Below are 27,125 nucleotides of genomic sequence, written 5' to 3'. Positions count from 1 at the left end.
TCAGTCCATTCACATTCCTCACCAGCCACAGTAGAGCAGATGGAAAAGTACAACATACGTGACATAATTTTAAGGTATGCTCTACGGGATTGTTGGTTACTATTTGTAAACAAGCTCGACAGCGTAAGTGAAACCAAAGATTCACTGTCGTTTGGCGTTTTGCCTCTCTCTCTATGTATTTTTTTTGGTGCTGTGTCTTTTGGATGCCTGCTGCTTACTGTCTGGCATCTGGTTGCTGCCTTTTTTACAAAGTCTCAACCTCACTTGAGCGCTTAGGGGGCAAACGTTTCATAAACACCCTAAACAAAGAAAATAAGAAAAATGCAAGCAGTCGGTAGAGTCTGCAGAAAAATACACCGCCACACATTTCTAGCAGGTCATAGGTTTGCAGTGGTGTGAGATTTTTTACAAGGTACAAGGTAGATGCATTAGTCATTTCAAAAAGTAATTTAAAAAAATAAATTAAAATATGACCTCAAATCCTGCTACATCTTTTGGTGTTGAAGGCAGAGTGGATGAGTCTCACAGCCTGGGGAAGAAGCCGCTCTGTGGTCTGGTGGTGCGGCAGCGGATACTTCTGTATTTTTTCCCAGATGACAGCAGGATGAAGAAACTGTGGCTGCTGTCTTTCAGTATCCTTTGTGCTCTGTGCAGACACCTCACTTCACCGAGGTCACTGATGCTCTGCAGGCAGGTACCAGCGATGTTCTGGTCAGTTTTTATCACCCGCTGTAGAGATTCACTGTCCTGGGCCGTGCACAAACCATGCCAGTTTGTGATGTTTCCAGTCAGCATGCTTTCTGTTGCTCCTCTGTAACGTTAACCGGGATCTTGCTCTGGAATTTAGCCTTCCTAAGTTTCTTTAGGAAGTAGAGCCTTTTCTGTGCTTTTTTATATTATTTTAAAACAGCTGTATTAGAAAACACCATGGTTTCACTGTAAACTATTATTATTATTATTAGTAATATTATATATAATGACCCTTAAAGAACGGAAAGGTGGGGGGTTTTTTTGGTCAACAAGTGCTTTATCATAACTGAAACCATTTTTAAATGGAAATATGTGTAGAAAAGGACATGAACAGGTGAGATTCTCTGTCCGGTTCCTTTTTTTGTTTCGATACCGTAGATAAGCAAATGTACAAAGTATGATAACGGTCAGTTTTCATACCACAGGATGCCTTCAAACAGGTATACACCTGCAACCCCAGTCATGCCTGACAGAGATTATTTCTATACATTGATTTTGGGGAAAATCCAAAATTCATTGACAGGTTTTTCTGTCATGTGATTCTGCATAGTATTCCTTCAATGTTGCTCTTGCGATACAACCAAACTCTATCCGTCAACCCAAAGAGCTCGGCTGATTTTACTCTAAAGTGAATGTAGTTTTAACTTTTTCAGTTATTACTGCATTACTGCATCATAGATTGTTTGTAATTAAATGCTGATTCTAGTAAGTACAGTCTGTCAGCTGTTTGTGAGCTGTCATCTGTCTGCAGCTCAGTCGATGTGATGCATCTCCTGCCACAGAGAGGATTGTGGGTCAGAGTAGCCAGAAAGGCTAGATTGCTTACTGCTAAATGTGACCTGATGCAGAACGACATCTTGGATTTTTTGGCATACAGCATTTGACACAGTATGTATTGAAACCTTCTGCTGCCATTTTTATGCATCAAATTGCATGAAATTGAAAACTGAAACACACTAAATCTTTTTCTGGCAAACTAAATAGTATGGTAGTGTGGGTATTGTCTGTACAAAATTCTTTTCAGCATTCAGTCTTGAAATGGTCAAAAATATGTCAAAAAGTCCTCTAGCTCCATAAAAAAGGTCAAATCTGATTTCACTTTTGTTTTACAGATACACTCAAAGCACTGTTTTATAATAACATATATTTTAAATTTTGTGGAAACTATGAATCTGGGAAATCAAAGTACTGCATACAAGCAAACATTTAGGATAAGCAAAAACCAATAATGTTGCAACAAAAGGGACGAAACATGAACAGAACACATTTCTTTTATTGATTATAAGGTTTTACAACTTCTGTTATTAGACACAACAATGGTAGGTGGGCTTTTTCAGCGCTTTCTGAAAGTTTGCACGAGGTGTATGAGATGAAATGTATATATTTTACTCTTTTGTCAATTATACATTCAATTCTTTCTGGTTTCTGCATGAATTTTGTCCATCAAAATGTGTCCCTCTCAATGCACCACGATTACATGAGAGATCTTTTGCAAGCTTATGAGGTAGATTCAGTTAACTGCACATTTAAAATATTAAACATATTCAAACATTTTGAAAATCCAATCTATCTTTTTAAACTCAAAAGGTTTACATTTAACACAGAGGCTTAATGGGTCCTGAAACCCTTAATAAAAACTATTTAATAGACAAATCACAACTGAGATCTCTGATTCTGCGGTGATTTCTGCAACACCTTCGTTTCAGTGCGTCAGGGGGGTGATTGATTTATTCTGCCACGATTTACATATTTTCCTGAAAATACTAAAACTGATATATGTATACATTTGTCAATAACACAAAAAAAGCCCGAACAGTGGTCCCATGATCAAAAAAGTGAAATTAGAAAATTTAAAAACAACAAAAAATTGAAACCTTTAAAATGTGGGAGTGGTTAAAACGTTGTTATTCACAGGACGAGGACTATCAGGGGGAAGGTCAACACAGGAAGCGAGTGACTGTGAGAAGAGCTGTGATAGTAGAGAGGACGGGGCGTAATTCGGCAGATCCATCGCGTGTCAAACAGTGTTCTCTGTTCTGGCCGATACAGGCTGCATACGCCATCACGTGGGGGATGTAGTTCTGCTCGTGGACCCCATGAAGCAGGTGAGCCAGGGGACCTTTAGCAAACACAGCCACATCCTCCCCTCCGTGAGTCTCCATGGTCAGAGGTACAGCCGCCTGGGCCTGGTAGTTGTTTTCCTCTGAAGGCAGGGAAACAGAAAACAAGATTTTATTGTTTTAACTTCTCTGGCATGAAGGGAAAAGATCCACCCTAAGTTAAAGGTTCCCTGAGGAGGTTTTGCCCTCTAGTAGCACTATGAAGCTGTTTTTCTGTGAGTCGACATGCAGCAATGTGCCAACAAAGGCAGGGAAGAAAAAGACTGGTAGCTAGTAAGCATAGTTGCAAGGCAGTACTTGCAATACACATGTTTTGGGAGACACTTTCAATGTGCTCCAACAACTCCTCAGTATATAATTGTTTTCTTTCTTTTTTAAAATGTTCAGTTAAATTTAAAAAAATAAAATAAAATAATACAATAAAATAATTCATTAATAAAAACAGTTAAAAGATGCAATTACAATTCATAAGATGTAATAAACATGTGAAAAGGGACACATTGATAAGCTAAAAATAGGAAATAGAAAATAGGGGCACAGACATGGAGCAAATAGTATTTAAAATATGTTTGTTTATGTCACTATTTAAGAAAGTGAATGCATGTATTAAACATTAACATTTACAACCTACAAAACTCCTGTGACTAACCAAGAACTTGAAAAAATATTAAATGGTCCCAAATCATTTTTTTCTATCAGTATAAGCATTAGTTATATAGGTAAGACACCATAAATAGAGACATGTGGCTAGTGGAAATAATAGTACATTATAAATGGGTTTTGTGGGTAACTATTTTAGAAGTCTCCAGCTGTTTAGGGTGTTCAAGCTTTAACATATTTTTGTAGTAACTGTCATCTAAAGTTCTTTTTTTAGACATAGATAATGGCATTTTTACAGTGTTATCAAACTCATTTCATACCCTTGAACCTGTGCAAACTACACTAAACTCGTACATTTTATCCCTTATAAGAAGCATTTGTCTAAGCTCATATGTATGAGAGTGAAAACTCAAATTAAATAAGGTCACACAGTCTTTTCTCAAGCATTCAGCGAGCTTCAAAAGATTTTAGCTATGAAAAAGAGTGTCAGTAGGAGCATTTAGCTGGACTGACTGGTTGCTATGCTACAACAGGCAACCACACACCGCTGTCTGTGGGTACAATCAATGTCAAACACCGTTCTGTCTCTTTATTTCTGAGCCACATTAAGGAAAAAAAGGTTTTTTTTAAACCTCGAGAACAGTCAGAAAATAATGATGAAAAAGTCATAATATTACAAGAATAAAGTCGTAGTATAACGAGGAAAAAGTTGTACTTTTAAGCGAATGAAGTCGCAATTTTACGAGAATAAAGTCGTAATTGTACGCAAAAAAACATAATTCTACAAGAATAAAGCCATAATTTTATGAGAAGGGGATATTATATTTCACAAATAAACATATTGCTAACAAACTATAAAACAGAGCATCATAATATAACGACTTTATTCTTGTAATGTTATGAGTTTATTCTCATAAAATTCTGACTTTTTTTTCTCGTAAAACTTTGACCAAACATTACCTAGTGAGCATACATTAAGTGCATCAATTAGCAAACTTCTGATACACTCTGAGTATATTCTGCCCACTTTGCTTAGTTAATGTTTCCATTAGTTGTTGAAGGGAAACTTATTATTATAACTTTCCAATAATAACACTGAGAAGATAACGTGCACAAGACGCCTTTTAATTTTGTTACGGCAGCATTAATCTCTTTGTGTTGAGACACGTTCTCTGCTGAAAATGTATTATTGTCTTGCTGGTAGCTCAGGTGGAATAATGACTCCTCTCAGGCAATATTTTTATTGCTGTATGCCGATGATAGCTTGTGATATTACAGTATCTGAGGGTTATTTTGGGAAATAATTAAAAAAAAAACCCAATTTACAGTGAAATCCCTGCAGATACTTTTTGTTTTAATTTGTCAAAGAGGTTCAGTTTCTTTAATATTTCTTTATTTACTTACGGTAGTCAACAGATGTGATATTTTCCCTCACGCCGTTTACAATTTTGTAACCTGGTCCGTTCCCATAAACGATGGCGGTGAAGGGCTTCTGGTCAACATCACTCAACATTGGGGCGAGACCTGCATGGATGCATTAAACCCCGTCCGTCATCACAACAGAACCAGACTGAAAATTTAACTCACAACAAATATATATAATGGAGAGGATGTACATCGTTATCTTTACATACCAAATATTGTGTTTCCTCTGGCTGTGTAGCCTCCAAAGTTGAACACGTGAGAATGATCAGCAGTAACTACAGTCAGTGTGTCGTGGATGCTGGTCATGAGATCCGCCCGGCCGATGGCTCTGTCCATTTCCACTGCTTCATGCAGAGCCTGCTTGGCTTTGCCCTCATGGTGTCCGTGATCAATACGTCCTCCTAACAGAGGGGTGGATATTTCCAGTTAGCTGTTATACTCCTAAAGACACGGTGACATTTCTAATTCTGTGTCTCTGTGTTAATAGTTCATTTAGCTCTTGTTACATGCTAAACATACATCAAAATCCCTCTTTTCTCTCTCTGTTAAATGTAAAAATATTTATGATGGCTCTTGAACTCGGGGTGGTTTCATAAATGTATCTCATCAAACATATTGGCAACTAACTAACATTTATCATATAAAACTGCAGTTGACTGTCAGCTGGTCATTAGGCTAGCAGAGCACTGTCATAGTAAGTGGTGCATGTTTGGGTTACAGCCGCTGGCAGTTTAATTCACAATTTTAAAGAATGTGGCTAAAAGCTTATTTATGATTATCTCATGCTTTTGGTTGTTTGTGTGTCTGTGTGTGAGTGTTTGTCTGACAGCTAATCTCACAAACTACTGGACCAATCAGCCAAATATTTTGTGTTTACATTTATGATTGTATACTCAAGGACCTCTTGGGGATGAGGTGATTCATAATTGCTGAAAAACCTGTTGGCTCCTCTTGACTGGCCGGTAGGGACTTAAAGTTTTCCAGAAATTGACTCTGCTAAAATATCTATTCACTTTGATTTTATTTTATTTATAAAGCATCATCCTCATAATTACATCATATCTATATAGCCACTTTTCTACTGCACAAAAAACGCTAACACTCACTAACATCTGGCTTTTGTATGTTATGGAAAAAGTTACAATTAGCATTTACGCTTGAGTCGAATGACTCAGCAGTAATCATGGCTCCTGCTCCAATTGGCAGTTAAAGAAATACAAAACCTGGACGAACACGCTAAGTTAGCCCATTTTTAGATACAGGTATTAAAGGTCAACAGATATTGGTTTTTCAGGTCCAATACTGATACTGATTATTCATAGTTAATGAGACCGATAACCGATACTTGGAACTGATATGTATTTACAATAAAAATGAAAATCTTTCTGTCAAAATTTAGAATTTGAGCTACAACAAATTCCAACAAAAAACTTTAAATGTTTAAATGCCTTTAGCAAATGTTTAATCCAAACTGAAACTTTCAGCATGAGATACAGCAAGTTCCAAGCAGCTCTTTAAAAAGTGAAAAATTAAAAAAAATTATATAAATAAATATAAAAATAATAAAAACAGCTCCCTGAGGTTTTACAAAGTAATGCTGACATTTTCTTTTTAATGTATTAATTTTATCGAAAATGAAACACTGATACAGATAACTGGCAAAATGCCACATATTGGCTCCAATAATCGGCCAGGCCGGTAATCTGTTGACCCCTAGCAATGATGCACCAGCACAAAATACTGTCCGTGACACATCAGTAAAAGGCACAGAAAGCCTATTTTTTTCAGGTTTTCCCAAGTTTTAAAAACCCACATGCACTAATTTGGGTGGAAAAGGGGAATATTTCACATACGGTTCCTGTTAGCAGGAGAATAAGTTCTGCTCTGTGCAACGCTCTGCATATCTGTTTACAAAAACCAAGGCGTGCATTTTTCTAAAACGTTTGAAGCTGATTGAACACAATTGTTTAGTCTTTCCTCAGTGGCGCACAAAAAGTGCAAAGGTGTTTGTGTGAAGAATGAAAAAAACAACTTGAGAGGGAAGTTCGAACCCTGCCAGCTGTCAAACCTCCGTAAACCTGACCGATGGCTGTGTGAACGGGGCACAGTTGTCAGATTGACGAGTTGGAAAGGCCCCACAATTCTGTCGCCAAAGAGATGTTTGGGGGCCTTCTTTCAGACATTGTTCAATGACCCAACAAGCACTATGTTTGAAACATACTGACCCCTTTTATTCTCGCTCAGTCTGGCTGAACAATCACTGTCATACTTGCAGGTGTTTTAACAAGGACACACAGTTATCAACACCACAACCTTCCTGTGCCTCACTTTATCTAATACTGTGCTGACATTTGCCAGCCATTCTCAGAATTCTCAGTACTTTTTCCAAAGTCAAGAGTGTCTGTGGGAACGGCTCATGTTTTCTCTTTTCTGACAGAAACTGCCTTGAATACAGAGCAACAACTTCCTTTGACCATAAACTATTACGTTTCTCAGTTTTCATGGCTGAAAAATGCTATTTTAAACATCATAGTTGCCTCCTTGTCCCTGACAGTGGTGGAATGTAACTAAGCACATTTATATGTGAAGTGTACTTTAATAATAATAATAATAAGAAATGCAGCCCAATGCGCTTTACAAGAAAGAAATTAATTGCAACAACTGCTTCACATCAAAACATAAAACACAAAAAGATATTTTTTTATACACTTGTATTTCACTTGAGTATTTACATTAAGATGCTATACTTCTATTTAACTTAATGTGATAAATTTAGTTACTTGTTACTTTCCAGATTCAGATTATTATTACAAGATATGATCAAGGAATAATATATATGTGTGTGTGTGTGTGTGTGTGTGTGTGTGTGTATATATTAAACTACCCAGTAGTACATAAAGCCATTAAAATGAGCTCCACCCAATCAATATGTAAGTGATGCATCAGTAATTATGATATAAAATGTAATATACATTACTTTAACTATACTTTTCTAGTTTTATTTTAAAACACTTTTTTCTTATCTCTGCTTATCATGCTCTTTCGCAATGAAACAGCCAAGTCATGTTTTCTTATTTCTTGTTTTATCAGTGATTAAATTACTTTCATTTTTGTGGAACAGAAGTGAAAAAAAAAACTGATTAGCACCTCTAAAGCTCTAAATTGGCAGCCTCTTATCACACACAAACATTTCATATCACACGTTTGTCTCCATCTTTTCATCTGTGTCAGTGTCAAAGTCTTTGCAAATGTCCAATTATGTCTTTAATAATCCTAGCAACAAAGTTGGGTAGCAACTGTATTATGGCACATTTTCGACTCTGCTTAACTCGACTTGCTGATTTTTTTGGTGGATTTTTTGTGAGGTTTTGTTATTTGTCTTTTTTATATGCCTCTGTTCTGGCCAGAGGCATTATGTTGTCAATATGTCCGTATGTATTAATGTATGTATGTTTGTCTGTCCATACGTGCGTACGTCCATACATGCGTCCCTCCGGCCCACTCCAGTGAATATTTCAAGAATGCTTGGTGGGAATTTCTTAAAATTTAGCACAAACATCCTTTTGGAGTGAAGGATGAACAGACCCGATTTAGGTGGTTGTAAGTCAAAGTTCAAGGTCACTGTGACCTTGTCTGTCTCACTCTTGTGAAACAAAATATTTGAGCGGTGTACAGTGGCAAGGGATTTAAATCCAATCCCTTACATTTAATCAGACTGCTGTAAAGTTGGCGGGCTTAACCCTTTGAAACCTGGACCATTATTACTTTTCCTGTGCTGCTTTACACACCTTTCATGTGCATTTAAACCTTTGAGCCCTGAGCAAATTTGTCTGATTTCTTTTAAAAACATGGGGAAAGGGAACGAACAATATGGCAAGAAACAGTCCAGCAATTTGCATAAAAAAAAAAAAAAAAAATTATTTGGAAAATAGTTTTTTAAAAACTAGTGAAAAATCTCTTAATTTAAACTATCTATATTAACAACTATTAAATATTTTAAATTATTTTACATATTTTTTTTCAGGTCATTTTGTTGTTTTTTGTTCTGTTTTGTTTTACTTGACAGCTTTTTGTAATGTTTGTGTTTTTATTGCTTATTTTCAAGTAATTTTTCTACATTTTACTAATTTCTTGCCAATATTTGGGTTATTTCTTCTTAAGTTTCTCTTTACCTTCTTCCAATGTTTTTCAAAGATATCAAGCCAACTTGCCCAAATTTCAAAGGTTTACAGTTTAGTGCATTAAAAGAGCTGCAGGGGAGCCAGCTGTTGAATCCACACACACCTCCCTTGCCATCAAATCAGGAAGATTAGAGAAAGATTGATACATTAGATCACTGTCACATTGTTTTGGAAATGAAAATAACGGTTTTGCTCACTGATATCCAAACACACATCTCTTCCTTTCTCTCGCCATATTGTTCTGATAGCTACGAAAACCCACAAATGGTTAAGTGCGGTTTTATATGACCAGCTTGGCTGCTGGTCGCCCAGATTTTTATTTGATTAAAAGAACTTCTGGTAAGCCCCCTGAGTGCAGGATGAGTCATCGAACCTTTGAAACCATTTTACTTTTCTTTTAGAAAGAGAAAAGAGGGATTTTGATGTAAAAATACTTGGATACTGATTTTATATCAGATAACACAGGACCCAAGATTAAAAACTGGGAAAATGTATTTTTTGTTTCAAGGGGATTTTAGGGGACAACCACTATTGAAATCTGTCTGAAACTACAACTTAAATGAGTCAGTAGACCAGCCTGACAGATCATTGTGACACCAGCTCCAAAACAAGAGTCGACAGTCCAATTTCACCACAAACTTACCCTCTACAAGCAGATAAAATCCATTTGGGTTTTTCCTCAGGATCTTGATGGCCACCTCCACCATCTCTGTCAGCGAGGGATCAGTCTCAGTGTTCCTCTCCAAGTCATACGTCAGGTCCGCAGGTTCAAAGAGACCTGGAATAACACAAGGCCCAGTTCAAGGAGAAATAGGATATTACAAAATGAAGCCTATGGCAAATGCATACACATGTGGCTCTTCATTTACACTTCAATGAGAGTTTTATAACGACAGCAAGACTGAAAACTCACCCAATAAGTAATCCACGTGGTTAGGGTTCAGTGATAAGAGCTGCTTCTTGTTCCATACATAATGGCCTCTCTGCACAAATGTACAGCACAACAGTGTGAGTGGTTAACACTGCAGTCACTTTGAACTCCTAAATATGGAAATGTAATTGGGAAGATAAAAGAGGGAGCAGAAGAATGAGGGGAGCAAAGAGAGGAGAGAGGAGGAGACAATTACTTTATCCTTCATTCTGTCAGTCCACTCCTGCACCAGGTTCCTCCCGTCTTTTCTTGTGCCGCTGTGCTTTGCCATGTTGGGGTACTCTACATCTGATGTGTTTTTGGGGTACATATACTTCCTCCCTCCGCCCAGAATCACCTGAGAGGTCACAAGAACAGAAAACAAAATTATAATCATAATTTCAGGACCAAATGATCTGTGAATGAGACAGAAGCAGTTGACTTTCGGCTTAACTCCAATCCGCTTCAGTTACTGTTGCTACCCCTTTCAAGTGCACACGAGGAGTTTACAGCTCAAAGGTACAGAAAACAACCTAGTCCTGCTTCACGAAAATACTCTTATTGCGAGTTTTATCAATATTTTTTCTCCCTCAAAATGAAGAAAGAAACTTGGGATTCACTTGAAGTTATTTTCGTTACAGTGGATCTGTGGTTTCAGACAGCAGCAGACAAAAGCAGACTTTTAATTTGCAGCTGGCGATGGCTCCAATGGCATTTGTAGTTAAGATTTAATCGGCTGTAGCTAGTTAGCTAATCAAGCATATGTTAGGGTTCACGAGTTGTTTGAAAACGGCTCTGTGGCTAAACTTTTCATGTTTCAAGCAGACTGACTTAAAAACAGAGCCCTGTAAAGGGTCAAGTTTAGATACACACTTGATGGCTACAGACTTAATGTGCTAAAAGCCTAAAGCTAAAGCTACATGACCCAGGCAAAAAGTAGTTTAATGATCTATAAGAGGACATGGAAATCAAGAAATACAACTGTTCTTGTATTACAGCCAGCTGGTTAGGTATTTTAAGGGACAGTTCAACCTGAAAATTAAAAATACATATTTGTCCTGTTGCCTGCAGTGTTATATTACAGTCTGGATTGTTTTGTCAAATATTGGAGATAAGGGCTGCAGAGATGTCTTCCCTCTCTCCAATATAATGGAACTAGATGGCACTCGGCTTGTGGAGCTCAAAACACCAAAAAACACATTTGAAAAACTCACCAGCAATGTCTCCTTCCAAAAATCATGTTACTCAAGATAATCCACAAATCTTGTTATGAGCAGTTTCATGTAGAAACTGATTTCTTCTGAGTTACAACCAAACTTCACAACACAGAAGGAAGCGTGCATCTACTCATAGACAAGAGGCTCGTGACTGCACGAGATGTAAACATTAATTGGCATCCTCCTCAGCTGTTATGTTAGCTAGCTCAGTGGTGCTTAAGTAAACTAGCAGTAGATGCACAATTCCTTCTGTGCAGTGATTCAGTTGGCAGATGTAGTTCTGTTGGAACATTGCTGTTTTTTTTTGTTTTTTTGCCGCTTTGAGCAACAAAAGCTGAGTGCCATCTAGTTTAATTATACTGCAAAGAAGGCAGACATTACTGCTGCTGATATCTATCTATAACACTGAAAGAATCTAAATTCATAAATAGCACAAAATGTAAGAGGAAAAATATTGCAAACTGTCCCTTTAAATATGGTAAGGAAAGATGCGTACATACTTGAGCAGGACAGAGCCGCTATCATTAGCTTACAATCTGTCATTGTTGCATCTAGGAACAGCTCTCACACAGTACGAGAATAACTGTCTCTGCAAAGTGGATTTACTCATTTGTAATGTTTTTTAAAGTACGGTTTAACTCCAAAAACGAGTTACACTATTTGATCAGTCCATTGTTGAAACTCTTTCAGGTGATAAATCTTAGATGTTCAAGTGTCTGTTGCCCCAGTTTTCAATACACCAAAAATTACCTAAAAAAACACTTGAAACTCTGAAGGTTTTCTAGTGACACTTGATAACAACTCATCTCATAATGAATACTTGTGACTCACATCAATGTTGGGAATGTTTTCAAAGAGCTGTCTGGCGATATCCCTGCAGCCGTCCCTCAGCGCTTCAGCTGGCATCTCATTGTCGGAGTACCAGTCTCTGTCCACGCTGTGGGCGTAAGCAGCACTGGGCGTTGCATGGTTGACACGGGTCGTCGTCACTATTCCCACTGACTTGCCTGCAGTGGAAACACACATACACACCAACAGGCAGTGATTTGAGTATTTTACATTTAATATTTCATTTCCAACTAATTTGGCGACACCCAGTCATTTGGTGATACTTAGAGATCCTCAGAGCTCAATAAAATGAAATAAGACTTTGGTGGTAAAAATATGGACTTGTTTCATGATTTTATGACAGGTGGTGCAGGGACAGGAAAGAGACATTTAATTAGGGCACCACAGTATGAGGCAATGAGGTTTCTATTCTATTCTATTGACACTGTGTCATCACCCTAAGGACATTTGTGTTTTGTTAACTGCTGCGACTGAAATTACTCTACACAATTTCGTGCTTCAACTATTCATAATACACTCAGCCATGGCACAGACATGAAATTACCTTACAGTTGTTTGGGTTGAGAAAGAAATCAATAGTTTGCGTGCCAAAGACAGCAATCTGCAAATTTTAACAGTTGATGAAGTAGCCAAAAATTGATGGCATATATTCATTGCAGATTACAGATCGAACAAAGTGGTGATTTTTCCTCATTCAGTGATGTGAATGTGGTTGCTGTTGTAGATTTCTTTCCTGTTGCCTCAAGTAAAAGGGAAGCCACTGCATACTGAGTATGCAGGTGTTGTGTAACGTATTTAAAGTTGTCAAGTTAAAGGCAGAAAGATGCTCCGTTTGCAGATTCATTTAATAGATTGAGGACACATTCAAAGGGATGCCATTTCAAGCAACTGATTTGTTGATGAGGCGTAAGTCTTGTGTAGACAGATTATCTTTGTACATTTTCACCATAAATGTTCAAGTAAACGGTAATAATCTGGAGCAATTAATGAAAACATGTCAAGAATACATATACTTTTTTCGGGTCTGTAAACACAGCGCAGGTGGAGCTCTTCATAAGCAGTTTGTGATTTGTGGGTTGGGTAACTGATCTGTTGATCTGATCAGAGCTGATCAGATCAGATTGATGGATGAGAGGAACAGCTGCTGCAAGTAAGTGGGGAGTTTTACACCCAGCATTGTGAATGCTTGAGTTTAGTTTTTGTCTGATGTTCTGCTGCTCCATCTGTGCCCAGAGTGCTCCCTATGCTCCAAGAGTGTCATGCATTGAGTAACCAAACAGTATGTATATATAACAGTGATCCTAATGAACGGCCCAGTGCCCAAAATAGGAAATCCATTTGAATGTATGGGAGACCCTGAATAAATCTTAAACTAAACACTAAATTCTGGGAGGGAAATGCATATGTAATGTTCACTAAAAGTGGTGATGATAACTTTTCTTTAGCATTGTATGTTCAATTGGATCATTATCAAGCTGGTGCACAGAGGAGTAATGTGCATACGCCTCAAACCATTTCGTGACCCGACACCTGTTGTTCCAAAAGAGGCTAAGGTCACTGGTCAAAGGTGGTCTGTGCTGAAAATTTTACACTGTTCTCATAAAAAGTAAAATTATTTTAATATTAAGAGCTTATGTGTTGCATTATGAAGAACATGTTCAGATGTAGAAGAACGCCTTCTTTGTGTTTCCCTGGACAGTGTTTTGTTGTTGAGCTGCAGTGGAGGAATGATGACACATAGAGATAATGTTTTACTTAAATGACTCACTCTGGAAATTACTCAGTGCGAGAGCTTCTCGCTAGCTTAAACTGAAATGCATTGTTGTAATGCATAGATTTTGTCCTCCGTCTCTTACAGGAAGAAATCGCTTGACAGTATGAACAGTAACCTATTTTAATGGATGTACGGGCATGTGAATGTTGTACGATAGCCAAAACCATTCCTTTAATCATATAACAGCAACTGTAATGACACGAAAAACCTCTCAGAAAGTTCAATTTCAGAGCACCAGATTGTAACAATGTTCAGACACTGAGATATTTTATCATCAAATACCGACATCAAATTATATTGCACACTGCAAATTTATTGTGTAGTCAAGGTCCCCACAAGAAAATGTTGATATTGCTCACAGTCTGAATAACAGTTTCTAACAGTTATACCCAACGACGATCAATGGATGCAGCAGTATTTTCTGCTGATAAATCTTCTGGATGTAAAAATGAAGCATTAAAGGAAAAACCAGCAGGGGACAGCCTCGTAAAATGACCTGATGAAAAACACGTGTCGCATTTCTATTTGCTCTGTGCCGGAGGTCAGCTGCTTCCTGCCGTCTTCCCTGAGGAATTATTGGCTTTCTTATTATCTTTGACCCCTGAACCCACACACGTCCTGACCCTCACTCACTCCTCACTTATTCCACCCTCTGAAAACCTTGGTGCTCTGTCCTTTCCTTCTTTGTGGTGCAAGGTGGTTAAGAAGATTGCATAACACCATGATATCTCCTCGAAGGGTAAAAATCAAATCTGTTCACATGAGATTTGGCCCCATGTTGTGTTCTGGCTTTAGTTTAAAAAGTTGTAGTTAGTAGGCGGCTCAAGGAAGGACAAGGGAGGCGCCATCATTCTTGTTATTGTGATGATATCAGTAATGTTTATGTAATTACATTACATAATTACTCTCATCAAGCCCTGACTTTGAGGAAAAGGCTTTTGAGATATTTATTCCAGCGGCTGCAAAGATACATGATGGAGCCCGTTGGCCTTAACTTGCAGTACATGCTGTATTTTGGAAAAAGTTTGCTACTTTTATTTCGTAGCCTGCGAGGTAATAAAAACAAACATACTCAACAACACAGTGCAGGTAAACTAGAAATATTGTTTACGTTAAAGAACTGCAGACTGATAAAGTCAGCAGATACAGTTAACAGTGGATTTCATATGACAATATTCACAACTTGGATGAATCTTTATGTAAAACCCTTTGGTTTCTTTTGGTTGGTGGATCGTTATGGACTAATTGAATATAAATAATCGAGGATTACTGGCATATTCAGACTTAAGGACCACTTAAAAGGTAGGGAGTCAGCTCTTTGTAGCTTTTCATCTCTTGTTTACCATGCCAGTAAATTTCCCTGACATTGAACTTAACGATAGAATTGAGGACAATCTAACCAAGCCAATGATGTCTTGCATGTCATATATTGATAAAAGTATGAATATTTAAACATTATCACACAAGCAGAAGTGCTGTTGTATTGTATATTATCACGGCTGTCATTCAGCTGCTTAGAAAAACCTTAGCACAAATGGATCGATGGCGCCCCAGTGGGTTTTAAGAGGTTTTGATATTCTGGAAACTAAGACTTTGTTTGAAATCAGACTAAAATCCACTGTCATGGACCTTATAAGCCTTTCATTTGTAATTTTAGGGAGACATGGACAGAAGGAAGTGGTGATGAGGATGACCAAACTGCATTTGACAATTGCTCACTGCTAGCTTGTCATCATGCCTTTACAAAATTAAAAACTGTATTCAATGTCTGAATGTGGCGATAAGACTTTCATTTTCTAAAAGCCAAGACTTTGTTCATTTAAAATCAAACAAAACCCCCAAATGAGCCAAAATCGAGATCCACGTTTATCTAGATATCAGATGAAGAATGAAACAGTGGGCTGAAGTTCCATGAAATAAACGGGGTCTTCCCTGTTAAAAATTAACAAAACGCCTACTGGTGCTAACAACTCTACAAAAAACTTAAAATTTGAACCAAATATTCAGACACATCGGGGTGTTCAGAGAGTACTAAAAAATCTGACGAAACCTAATAGCAAGGGTGGCCAGATGTAGCTTTTTGAAAAATCTGTGATTCAAAATGTGTCTCTTGTCATTTTAAATAGAAATACAGAAAAAATAAACCTCTTTGGGTGAAATTAATGTCACTTATAAATTGCTCTGAGGAAAACTTTGGTTCAAAGGATGAGCGGAGTTGAAAAATGAGCAGAGTTGAAAAACATGCATTAAGAGCATCACTTATGAGAACACTTCAAAGTCATTGCTCTGAGCTACCGAGTTGCACTGGTGAATTTTTCCACTTCCCATTAACACAGCATTAAACCACAACCACAATTAGGTTTCCTCACACATGAAATGCATGATAATTGATTGCAAAACATCAGAAAAACTGGCACGTGTTATGTTTATTTAATGTCACTCTACCTGCTTCCTTAGCCCATTTGAGGATGGAGGTGACCTCATTGCCCTCTGTGGTGTTACACTGGGATCGGACAGCAGCTGCACTCACTCCCACCGTGCCCTCGTTGGCCTTGACCCCGCAGAGGTAAGCTGTGGCGGTGCCGGCGCTGTCTGGCACCTGGGCGTTAGTGTTGTATGTCTGCAGAGTTACAGGGCAGTGACGTGGTCAGTAATCATGTATATTAGACAGGATTGTTTATTGTCTCGCTGATATGCTTGTGATCTTGCATGTGGTGTTTGCTTGATGTAATTTTTTCAGACATGAGACAAACTGGACTGGTGCTCCTCCTACAATAGCAGTAAGTTGAAATGGTAACTTAAATGGTATAACTTCATTCTTATTGTCAGCAAATTTCAATCATCTCTCAATACTTCCTGACCTTGTCTGTGGCTCCCAGCCTCATTTGCATTGGTTTCCATTGAATATGTAAACCCTAAAATCTATTATCACATCAATTAATTCATTATTTTAAATGGGAGGTCACAAATGTTTTTTTTAAAGAGCTCATAGCTACAATTGGTAACTTTTATAAAAATTACTTTTTGTCTTTTTTTCTGAAACGGTCCCTGTATTAACACAGAAGTATACAAGGCAGATAATCTGTGGAAAAAAAGTCATGCTCTACTTTATTCTACTACCAATGAGTCAGTAGTCAGTCACAGCTAAAAAGTACACTGAAAAAAAATGAGGCAAGAAATAGGCAATGCAGAAAAGAAAATCTCGATGCATATTTTATCAGCGCTGTCTAGTTTGACTGTTTGACCGCAGTTCATGACAATGATTAACAGCTGTGATGGAAACTCTTCCTCTTCCTGGTTGTTTTTGTTCGTGTGCGGTGGATTCTCGCAATGAGGAGGAGGAGGAGGAGGAGGAATTACATTTTCTTCACAAAATATCTGTCTCATGTCTTACTGTACGGATGTAGAAACAAGTTCCAGCTTATATGACAAAAAGTTATTTAGTTTTTATTAATTTTTAGACGCACAGTGTGCCATTTTTCGCAAAGCAGGCTCCTGTGTTAATAGGGCCTGTTCAAATCTTTTAACACTTGTTTTTGCATGCGCTGCTCTACACATTGTTCATACGGTGAGATCATTTGTTTTGTGTGCAACTTTTCTTTTTTTTTTTTTTTTTAACTTTTTTTACATAGTTTCCTTGGGTTAATTCCGGGAAGTTCTCAGTTTTTGTAAATTGCCAGATTAGTTTTCCAGGACACATTATTCCGCACGCATAATTGTAAACTGAGATGAAAAATTGGATTTTTACTTACAACAATATATGTAAATTTAGTTAAAATAGTTAAGTGCATTGCTGTAGGTCATTTGTGTGTTTTTAATAGTTTTTTCACGGCAATGGATGTCTAAACTATATCAGGCTTTGGCTACACTGACAAAACTCATTAGTGGGATCAGTTAAAGGTCCAGTGTGTAAGATTTCGGGGGATTTAGTGACAGCCAACAGTAAAGATTACAGATTGCAACCATCAACCATTTCTCTTGGTTAGAATTCCTTCAATGTATATTGTTCAGGACGTTTTAACGGGAGCCAAATTATCTGCAAAGGTCTCTTCCTCTCCAGAACAAGTGGATCTGTTGATTTAAACTGCTAAAAACACTAAATAAAGTAGTTTTAGTTACAGATCAGTTATTCTACGACGCTGTTCGGCACACTGCAGATCGCCCCGTAAAAAACACAGAATAAAGTACTTTTCTGTAGAAAAAAAAAAGTTTTTTTCACTGCCCTCGCCATGGAGGGGTTGCTAACTACGATGGTCGACGCAAAGATACAATCTAGAGTCAGTGTTAAGCTTCCAGGCGCAACTTGGCGATCTCTATGAACGAGGAACTGCTCTCTATGTAGATAAAAACAGCTCATTCTGAGTTGATGAAAACACAAAGATTCATTTTTTCAAGTGATCATACACTTAAGAAAACATATGTATTATATTATATTCCATTTCAGCCAATATATCCCCCTAATTCTACACACTGGACCTTCACTTGTTTTTGTTGGCAGTAAGAAAAATTGAAAATATCACCAGACCCACAGTTTAACTGATTCTTATGAGGCTAACACTGATAATTCATGAGGTATGAAAAAACCGAACTACTCTATTATTTCTGGCCATCTTTTCATCAAATCTGTAACATAATACACAGCCTATGTGACGTTACACACTGGATGACCTCGTTTACGGTCACAGGCCTTGTCAGGAAGCCATTAATGGCAACAGCACGATCAATACACCACCATAATGTACATAAAAACCAAGATGGACCTTGGCCAAAGACACAAAAGGGAACTTGTCCATCTCCAGCTGCGTCTCCTCTCCACTCTGTCCGCTCATCTGACCCTTCAGTATTCGAGCAGCCGTCACCGTGGGAACGCCCATCCCTAAACACCAAAAAGCAGGTCGACCGTTAGATTGCATTAAATTTCCTTCAGGGCGGGAAAGAAAGCGACTGCACATGAGAGACATTAACACTTTTCAACCCCTGCTGCGCTCAGTGTGCAGCACATGAAAGGTTGTTGCTTTCTTTGACATTTTAGAACACGATGGATGCTGTCAGGCAAAACATTTTCTTAGATACAAATTACTTCAAAAGCAGAAAAGAGTATTAAAAAAACAACAAGATAAACAAAATAGATACTTTCATGTTCACAGTAAGAAAGAATCATTTGTAGTTAATCTGTAAAAGGCAGGATGATGAATTCCCAGGACTTTTTGGAAAATATTAGAAAATGTTCATTTCGCCTAACCTTTCTTGCAATGCACACAGGATGAAAAACAAATTGCATTTGCCCCAGGTTATAGTTTGATAACTTACAAAGTAGAAGACTCCCCTACGTAATCAAAGTCTGCACGTTACACAAAACCAGAGGCTCAGAGGTACACAGACGAAGCAGTTCACTGTGCAGCCGAGTCCTGTTTCTTAGACCAAATCTTGTGATTTTTGAGTCAAATGTGAACAATAATTGCTGGGAAACAATTACCCGGTTTTACAGGCACTCCCTGTTGTGTCTTACAAACGTTGTAAGATTGTGCCTGTTGTTCTCTAACTGCGCAAACATGAGCATGCTTGCAGCAGTGCGCAAGAATGCCTACAGTCCAAACAGAGAGAGCAGAGGCCAGATGGAGGATAAAAGTTATTGTGTGACCAATGAGCGGCACAGCACAGACAGAATCCCAGTGATCTGGTGGCAGCACGGTGTTTTGTTTGCTACTGTAGGATTCATTCACCTCGCGTGTTAGAAAACATTTGAAAAATCTCATTCATTTTCTGTTGGATTACTGGATTCTCTATCACAGGCAAAGTTTTGATGACTGCGGGCCAATTTAAGGAGCCGGCATATAACTGAGGACTGACTGCTGGGTAGATAAGTCTTGATGAAACTGTTTAACCTTATGTTTGTGGTCTTCCTTAATTATCTTGACTAGTACCTGTGATTGGGCTTATAATGGCGTTTAACACTGAGTGCCGAATTCACCTGTTTGCTCTGCCTCTCTCCCGCTGCTGTGGGATTTTTTCCACTTACTCCGCCACCCGGCCACTCCCCCTCATCAGCCTCATCACCTCCACCTGGTGCTTCCAGCTGCTCTTCAGTGTGTTTTACAGGTTTAAATCACCCGGTTTGGTTTTTTTTTTCGAGAGGAAGAGACCTCTGCCGATAATTCATCTCCTGGTAAAAACCTCCTAAATAATGAACACTGAAGGAATCTTAACCGTGAGACGTTTCAGATGGTTGCAATCTGCAGTCCTCACTGCCAGATATCACTAAATGCCACCAAATCTTACACACCGGAACTTTAAACTCGACTGAATCTGGTCCATAAGCAATCAGAAATGACAGAAGTGAAAACTGCATCTTTAGTGATGAGCTTCCTGCAATTCAGATCCTTCTGTAGCAGAGTTACCTTCCACTTTTTTAGTGAATTTGCACAGCATTTGGGGATTTCTTGTCATTAATCAGGACATAAATGTAATGATTTTGTCTTACCATCTCCAAGGAACAGGATGATATTCTTTGCTCTGTTCGTATTGAGACTTTGCAGCGTCAGCGCGTTCTTCAGGGTCCGCTGGGCCCACGTATTCCAAAACTTGGGATCTTTCTCATGTTCTGTTTGAGGAAATAAGCAAGTCTGGTTAGCTCTGAAAATAAAATCTGAACATTTTTAAAATGCCTGTTATAATGTCCTAGATCCCACAGTAGTGTCTTTATGTCTTTTTTTATGTGACTAAAACCAGCCTTAGACCAAACAACTTTTCATGCATTGTCACTGTCACAAATTTCCAATGTTTGATTAAAATTAGGGCTGTCAGTGTTGACGCGTAAATCAAGATACGACTAAGGATGCGCACAATGCCTGAACTTAATCGCCTGGCCGACATTCCCATTTTTAAGAGGCTGTACTTGGCTGAATTTTAAAACTACGTGAGGAATCCAGTGGTACCAACCATGTCATGCTAGCTCCTCATTAAGGAGTGTGAATAAAGCCTTAAAAGTTAGGTAAAATTTTGGCGATGGAAAAAGTCTCTCCTTTACAGACATGCCCACTTTATACTAGTCCCATGCAGTTTTTTGCAATTATTTGATCCCTAATCAAGACAATCTGATAAGAATTGCTTTATCTTGTCAAAATGGACTTTAAAACTACTTTGTAATGTAAAATAGTAGACTCAAAAACGTGATTAGAAAGTGTTGGGGTTGACAAAATCCAAAATGTAAAGTTTGTACACAAATACAGATTATCTTTGCAGATTACTTGATGCGTAATTGTCAAGTATAGTGTTGAAATATGACGCCTTTTATTTTGTGTTTCCAGAGTTTTGTGTTTTTGCAAACATGTGAGGAATTATTAATGTGGCATATTTATTAAAAGGAATTTGGCATAATAATTTCCACCAGGAGCACGACGGGGAATTACCTCGAAAGGAATCTAGTTGTACTAATGCAGATAGTGACCCTGAAAGGTCCCAAGTCTTTGCAAAATCTGTGACTAAAATCTCAAGTTGTCTTCAGACGTGAGAGAGTGTCAGACTTAAGTCTTTCAAAAATCTTTTCAGTCTTCTAGTGTGTGGTATGCATTTCAGTCCAAAACCCAAAAATATCTGTTTACCATCAGGACTGATGAGAAAAGGATCAAATCAGGCAAATGTTTTGGGTATTCTTGCTTAAAAATGACAAAAAAATATTTATATTATCAAAATTGTTGCCTATACTTTGCTGTGCAACTACTCAATTGACACTTCTTTGCAGCCTTCATTGCCGCTCTTGAATCATTTAAGAGCGACAATCAGTTTTTTTTAATACAAGAATCCATATTCTCCATATTTGACCAGGTTCACCTCTTATAATGTGGGAGGGCAGAACAAATGCACGTCTATCTCCTACAAAGCGGCAAAATTATCATTTTGAATGAAAATGTATCAAACAGTAAATTCCTGTTATTTTCCTGGTACCATTGAACTGCACACAGCAGCCCAAATATCCAGTGTTTTTTCTAAATAACGGGAAATCTAACATAAACTTCCTTGAAAGGTTCTAACACTCCTCTGCAACCTTTAACCTCTCCAGTGTGTGCTGAACATCATGACGTATTACTGAAAGCTGGACAGTTATTTTGTTGTTGTTTTTACGGAAACTAACTGACAACACAGTAACTTACCAGGGAATTGTGGTTTCCCCAAACTCTCCAACATCAGACAGGAGCAGATGATGAGCAGGGCTGTCACCTCCATGTTGTCGTCTCAGTGCAGCTGACGCGTTGCTCCAGACAGCTTTAACATGCCACTTTGAGAAGCTGAGGAAGCCTTTCTGCCGTCGCCTCGCAGCTGGAGAGAGACGCAGAGCGCACACACTAGAAATTAAATGTGTGTCATCTTGTCATACACAGACTCTGACACACTGGCTTAATATGTGTTTACTCTGATGATTTGAGTAAGCACATGTTTGAGGCAAACAACGCACTTATTGCTCATGCTGTGCTGCTTAAAATATCGTCTCTTTGTACTGTAAGTGACCAACACAGTCAGCTCCACTGCAGTGTTGGCTCTTTGTAGCGATGCACTCATTGTGAAACTGATGGTTCAAATCTGGCCGAGAGCCAGTACAAATGTTTTTTTTGTTGTTGTTTATCAGTTTTCCAGTGTTATTTATTTCCCCTTTTGAGCCAGGGAAACAAACAGATCTTAATTATTATTTTTTTAAATAGCTGAGCTTTAGGATCTGATGTGAATTGAAACGTGTGTATAAATATATGTGAAGACTAATAAATATTTGGTTAAAAAAAAAAAACATAGCTGAGCTTTTTTAAATTTCTCATCACACAAAATTGTGTCATTTTGGTGTCAAAATCTTTTCAAAGTATTTTAGTGCATGGTAAGCATTAATCACTTATGATGTGACATAGATTCCAATAAATTACATTCGATTACATTCGAACATGTCTCGTTAACTTTATGATAGAGTACTGCAGGGATTGTGTTTACTTGTGGGCCAACACATAAATAGGAAGTTTGCCCTGGTTTATCATCTAAAAGATTATGGGATTTTTCCATTGGATTTTAGATTACTGCATTAAAAAAAACTCTGTGGCGAACAACAATTTTGATACTTAGATGTTTTATTCATTGAGATAATCTTTGAAAATGAACACAATTCTTATGGTTTTTGAAATGTAAATGCAGTTGAGAGAAGTAAAAAGCTAATGTAAGGCTAAAAACAATAGTTTTGTTCATTGTAGCGGCTGATACACTTTGTGTGTGTTGTTTCTTTTTACTGTGACACAGGAGCTGGAAGAGTTAAACTGTTGTGCGGAGGATCGCAACATGCTGCCAAGGACTGAGTGCAATGGAAAGAGCTAATTGAAGCCTTATGTCCCATAGAGGATGAAGAAGAGTAAGTAAGTAAGGCTTTAAACAAACTACATGCAGTCGCATGACTTCAGCATCCCGACCAAAACAAGACTGTAAAGTTGTGTTCGGCCTGATGATGTTCTGTAGTCTAATTTAGCCTCTTATTTACAAGTGCCTTTTTAAAGACAGATAAAAGCTTCATACTTCACAAATTTACTGACCTGTATTATGTTGTAGAAACAAAATGTGAAAGTCTCTTAAGCTTGTGTTAACCACAGACCTTATTTCAAGCATCCAACCAAAAACCTATTGAGTTTGAGACGAGGGAACCAGGAGTGGTATTGTTAACTCATCTCCGGGTTCACGATGTCGCAATACCGGGCAAAAAACAGGGTACGTCCTCTGACACATTGATAGTGATTTTATTGCGTCCTTTTGCCTGAAAGGCTAACCTGGGAAGATCTTTGTTTGTACCTAACACGTTTCTATTGTTCCTGGGATGCAAATTTGCATGTCCTTGGATAACAAAGGCATGACCCACCTTACTCTGCCTCTGATTGGCTCACCCTGACATTCTTACCTCAACTCTTACCAGTCGATGAATTTATAAAGAGAACTGGTGACAGCGTTGAAGGCAAGTCTCTGTTAGTCTCTATGAAAGTTGCTCATTGGCGCATGGCATGATTTCCGCAGTATGAAATTACCCAGATCTTCCTCATCATGGGGCCCATGGAGCACGCGCTCTAGCGTCTTATGGCACATTGAGAGGCTAACTTCCAGTTTAGCACTCCGCTTACTTAACTGGGATAAAAAATAATTTAATCTTGCACCTCTTCTAGACTTTTAAAATGTTATTGGACCAAATGGATCAAATCCTAGTGAAATGAGTCATTTTGGGGGTTGTGACACTCAAAAGAATTTATCCAGTGATTTACAGGTGTCACTTTCGCAATGCAAGTCTATGGGAAGTCTTTTTGAGACCTACAGCATCATGTGACGAAGCTACAGGTTGTAATTCCATGTTTGGACACTGTGTAAAATTTGCCTCAAAGCCCTGAACCAATCTCACTCCTCTTGCTTAAACTTAACCAACCCAACCAATGAACGCAACAAGTAGCTAATCAACGGGAGGGAAGGTCAGGTCATGCCTTTGCTATCTTTGGAAATGCACATTTTTAACGCAGTAAGTTTGGAACCCTGTTTTTTAACCTGCCCAAAATTGACGGAAAACTCTGGCTACTGTCATCTTATTTGCCGTTAAGCTGATGGCAGTCAACTAATCAGCATTAGGAAAAACAGCACCCGGGTGAACATGGTATTTAAGCTCCTAAACCAGCGAGATGCAATGACGCCCCATCATTAATTACTATTCATCTCCTCCTAAACAGCACTCAAACATTATTCAGAGTTAGTCTGCACCGAGTTTGAAAGACAGACTGAATAAGTATGAGATATATAGAGAGAAGAAACGACTAAAAAGTTTTCAAAGACCTCTGTTTCTGCTGTTGTTTACTGTTCACCTGTTCTCCTGCCTGTCCGTGACATTGCATGGATACACCAACAAAACAACCCACCCACACACACACACACACACACACACAAAAGCTGACAAAGATCTGTGCGATGAGTTCACTGGCAGTCTATTGGCTATATTAAGCAGGTTTACCTGCGTTTGAAAAACCTGCATGCACGCACTAACTTTGGTGGGAAAGGAGTATATCAGGCGCATCAGGCTCTGCAGCAGAAACAAAAGGAAAGCTTGGTAAGTTAAGCTGGAGGCCTTGCTGTGAATGTAAGTAGTCACAACAGGGGCCCTTATGGGTCCTGGCAAGTCAGGCTTTCATGTGTAATTATTCACACCCTCCTCCTTTCTTCCTGTGCTTATAGTCAAGGTCATTTTAATGGGATTGAGCTCCATTGCACTGAGAGGTTTAAGGGCCATAACAAAGCCGATTAACAGCGAGTGATTGACTTGATACATCCACCCATGAAAGACGAAAAAAACCTCAAGATACTTTTATTGCAAGAATCTTTTAACTGTGCAAATCTTACAGAGGGCTTCTGATCACGTTTTTGTGTGATTGTAGAAATATTGTCAAGAGTAGGAGGCCAAAATACTTTGCAAATGACTTGTCTGTGTTTAAACATCTATCATTAATGCAAACAGATTATCCAAGGACAATATGTAAACTAGGTGCTATTGTTCTACTCAAAACCAAGACTTGTAGTCCAGAGAAAGTAAATGTCCTTTTGCATAAGGACAAGGTTGCGTGCAAACATCTTTCATAGCGTTCCTCCAAATTGGGAAATACGTACAGCAATGTAATCTTAAAGGGATAGTACAGAAGTTTTTAAGTGGGGTTATATTGGGTACTTATCCATAGTCAGTGTATTACATACAGTAGATGTCAGTCGGCACGCCACCAATTTGGAGAGGCAGGCACAGAGGCTAAGCAATATGTTTCTGAGGATGAGGGTCTTCCCACCTAAAAAAAATCCTCGGCTAGTATCAGCTTAACTGCATGCTATATTAAGAGTATTTTCAATGCTTTGCCTTATCTTCAGACATTTCATTAATTGATGGCTTCCCTTCCCCATTTATACTCATGTCAAAGCCACCAGACTCCATCGAGAAAAACAGTAAGTTTAACTCGCTGAACACAGGAGCTGTCTGTTTGTCAGTTTGTGTTATTGTGTGATTTTGGTGAGTCCAAACTAACCCTTTAAAAGGCCACACAATACACACAATACCCAAAACAAAATAACCGTTAAAGGCAGTGAAAGACCAGCTGCTCCTGACTTCAGCAATTTTGAATTACTGGTTTTGAGGAAAGCGATAAAATGTCCTCCTGTTCCTGTTGTTAAACACTGTCTGACATTAGAGTGAAACAGTGAAAGTACTCTCAATATAACATAAACTAATATTTTTTTAGGTGGGACCTTTTCAGGTTGCTAAAATGTGCTGCTGACCCCTCAGCAGCATTATGTAGCAGTACTTCCTTCTCCAAACTGGGGGCATGCCAACTGTTACTGTATGTAATACACTCAGTGTGTTTACATGATGTTTGAAAAAGTCAAATTATTTTTGTTAGTCTGACTAAAACCGGACTTTTAAAATACATGTAAACAAGTTAGTTCGACTGAAATCAGACTAAATTTAATTTCTCAAAATCGGACTAACACACCTAGATAATTTTACTGGAAGTCGAGCTATTCCATTATGTAGACACCTTAGTTGGACTTTAACTGAACTAGGCGTTTTCTGCATGCTTGTAGTCGCTGCACCGGCCTTTTTGGACATAACAGCAAATCCCCATCGGTAAGGGCTGTCGTACGGTAAGGTAAAGCAGTGACAATATTTGTAATATAGCGTACATTTAAACTGATATTGATTTCTTTTAGTGGCTTAAAAAAGGTCAATCAAGGCAGAGTTTGTTCAGCGCCGTTTGATTATGTGTACCTGACGAGGTGGTTTTCTGCCGCAAATAAACTGTAAATAAATAGTTATGATTGTGACTCTGTCTATATCGCAGGCTGTATAAATAATATAGGTTTATTATAACTCCCTGAAAGACGGCATATCTCCACCTGCTGTTGCAGAGTCTGACATACTTCTGCCAATAACTTGATTCTCCACCGGTGCTTGTATTCTGAGGCAAACGACAGTAGACCCGTTAAATGGCCTAATCAAGCTATAACATGAACTGACTGACAATGAATAAGTAGTCCATACAACACAACTTCAAAAAAACTGCACTATCCCTTTATATTGCCCTTGTGTTGGCAGGCACCATAGCTATGAACTCCACCTTACTGAACTAATTATTATAAATTCAGCATGAAAAGATCATTCCCTCAACACTTCCAAACAACTTTCTCAGACCGATAACCGCGCCAGGCTCCATCTGGCTTTATAAGAAACAGGCAAGTCTGAACCAACAGAAACAAACACGCAAGAGT

The 27,125-nt window shown here is 38.3% G+C and overlaps 1 protein-coding gene across 1 annotated transcript in view; it reads right to left on the bottom strand.

The window, feature by feature from the left end:
• Positions 1-2,005: 2,005 nt before the first annotated feature.
• Positions 2,006-27,125, bottom strand: part of alpl (alkaline phosphatase, biomineralization associated) — a 28,232-nt gene continuing 3,112 nt past the window's right edge. The window contains exons 2-12 of the mRNA XM_042509339.1: positions 21,977-22,142; positions 20,308-20,427; positions 18,587-18,702; positions 16,272-16,446; positions 12,035-12,210; positions 10,204-10,344; positions 9,990-10,059; positions 9,720-9,854; positions 5,105-5,296; positions 4,875-4,994; positions 2,006-2,953 (exon numbers count right to left, since the gene is read on the bottom strand). Of these exons, the coding sequence (XP_042365273.1) occupies positions 2,688-2,953; positions 4,875-4,994; positions 5,105-5,296; positions 9,720-9,854; positions 9,990-10,059; positions 10,204-10,344; positions 12,035-12,210; positions 16,272-16,446; positions 18,587-18,702; positions 20,308-20,427; positions 21,977-22,049 (1,584 nt within the window). The 5' untranslated portion in view covers positions 22,050-22,142 and the 3' untranslated portion in view covers positions 2,006-2,687. The remainder of the gene's footprint in view (positions 2,954-4,874; positions 4,995-5,104; positions 5,297-9,719; positions 9,855-9,989; positions 10,060-10,203; positions 10,345-12,034; positions 12,211-16,271; positions 16,447-18,586; positions 18,703-20,307; positions 20,428-21,976; positions 22,143-27,125) is intronic.

The sequence above is a fragment of the Plectropomus leopardus genome, chromosome 2 (genome assembly GCF_008729295.1).
Source record: "Plectropomus leopardus isolate mb chromosome 2, YSFRI_Pleo_2.0, whole genome shotgun sequence".
Taxonomy (NCBI): Eukaryota; Metazoa; Chordata; class Actinopteri; order Perciformes; family Serranidae; genus Plectropomus; species Plectropomus leopardus.
Note: the sequence above shows the minus strand (reverse complement) of the source record. Positions and strands in the feature narration are given on the sequence as shown.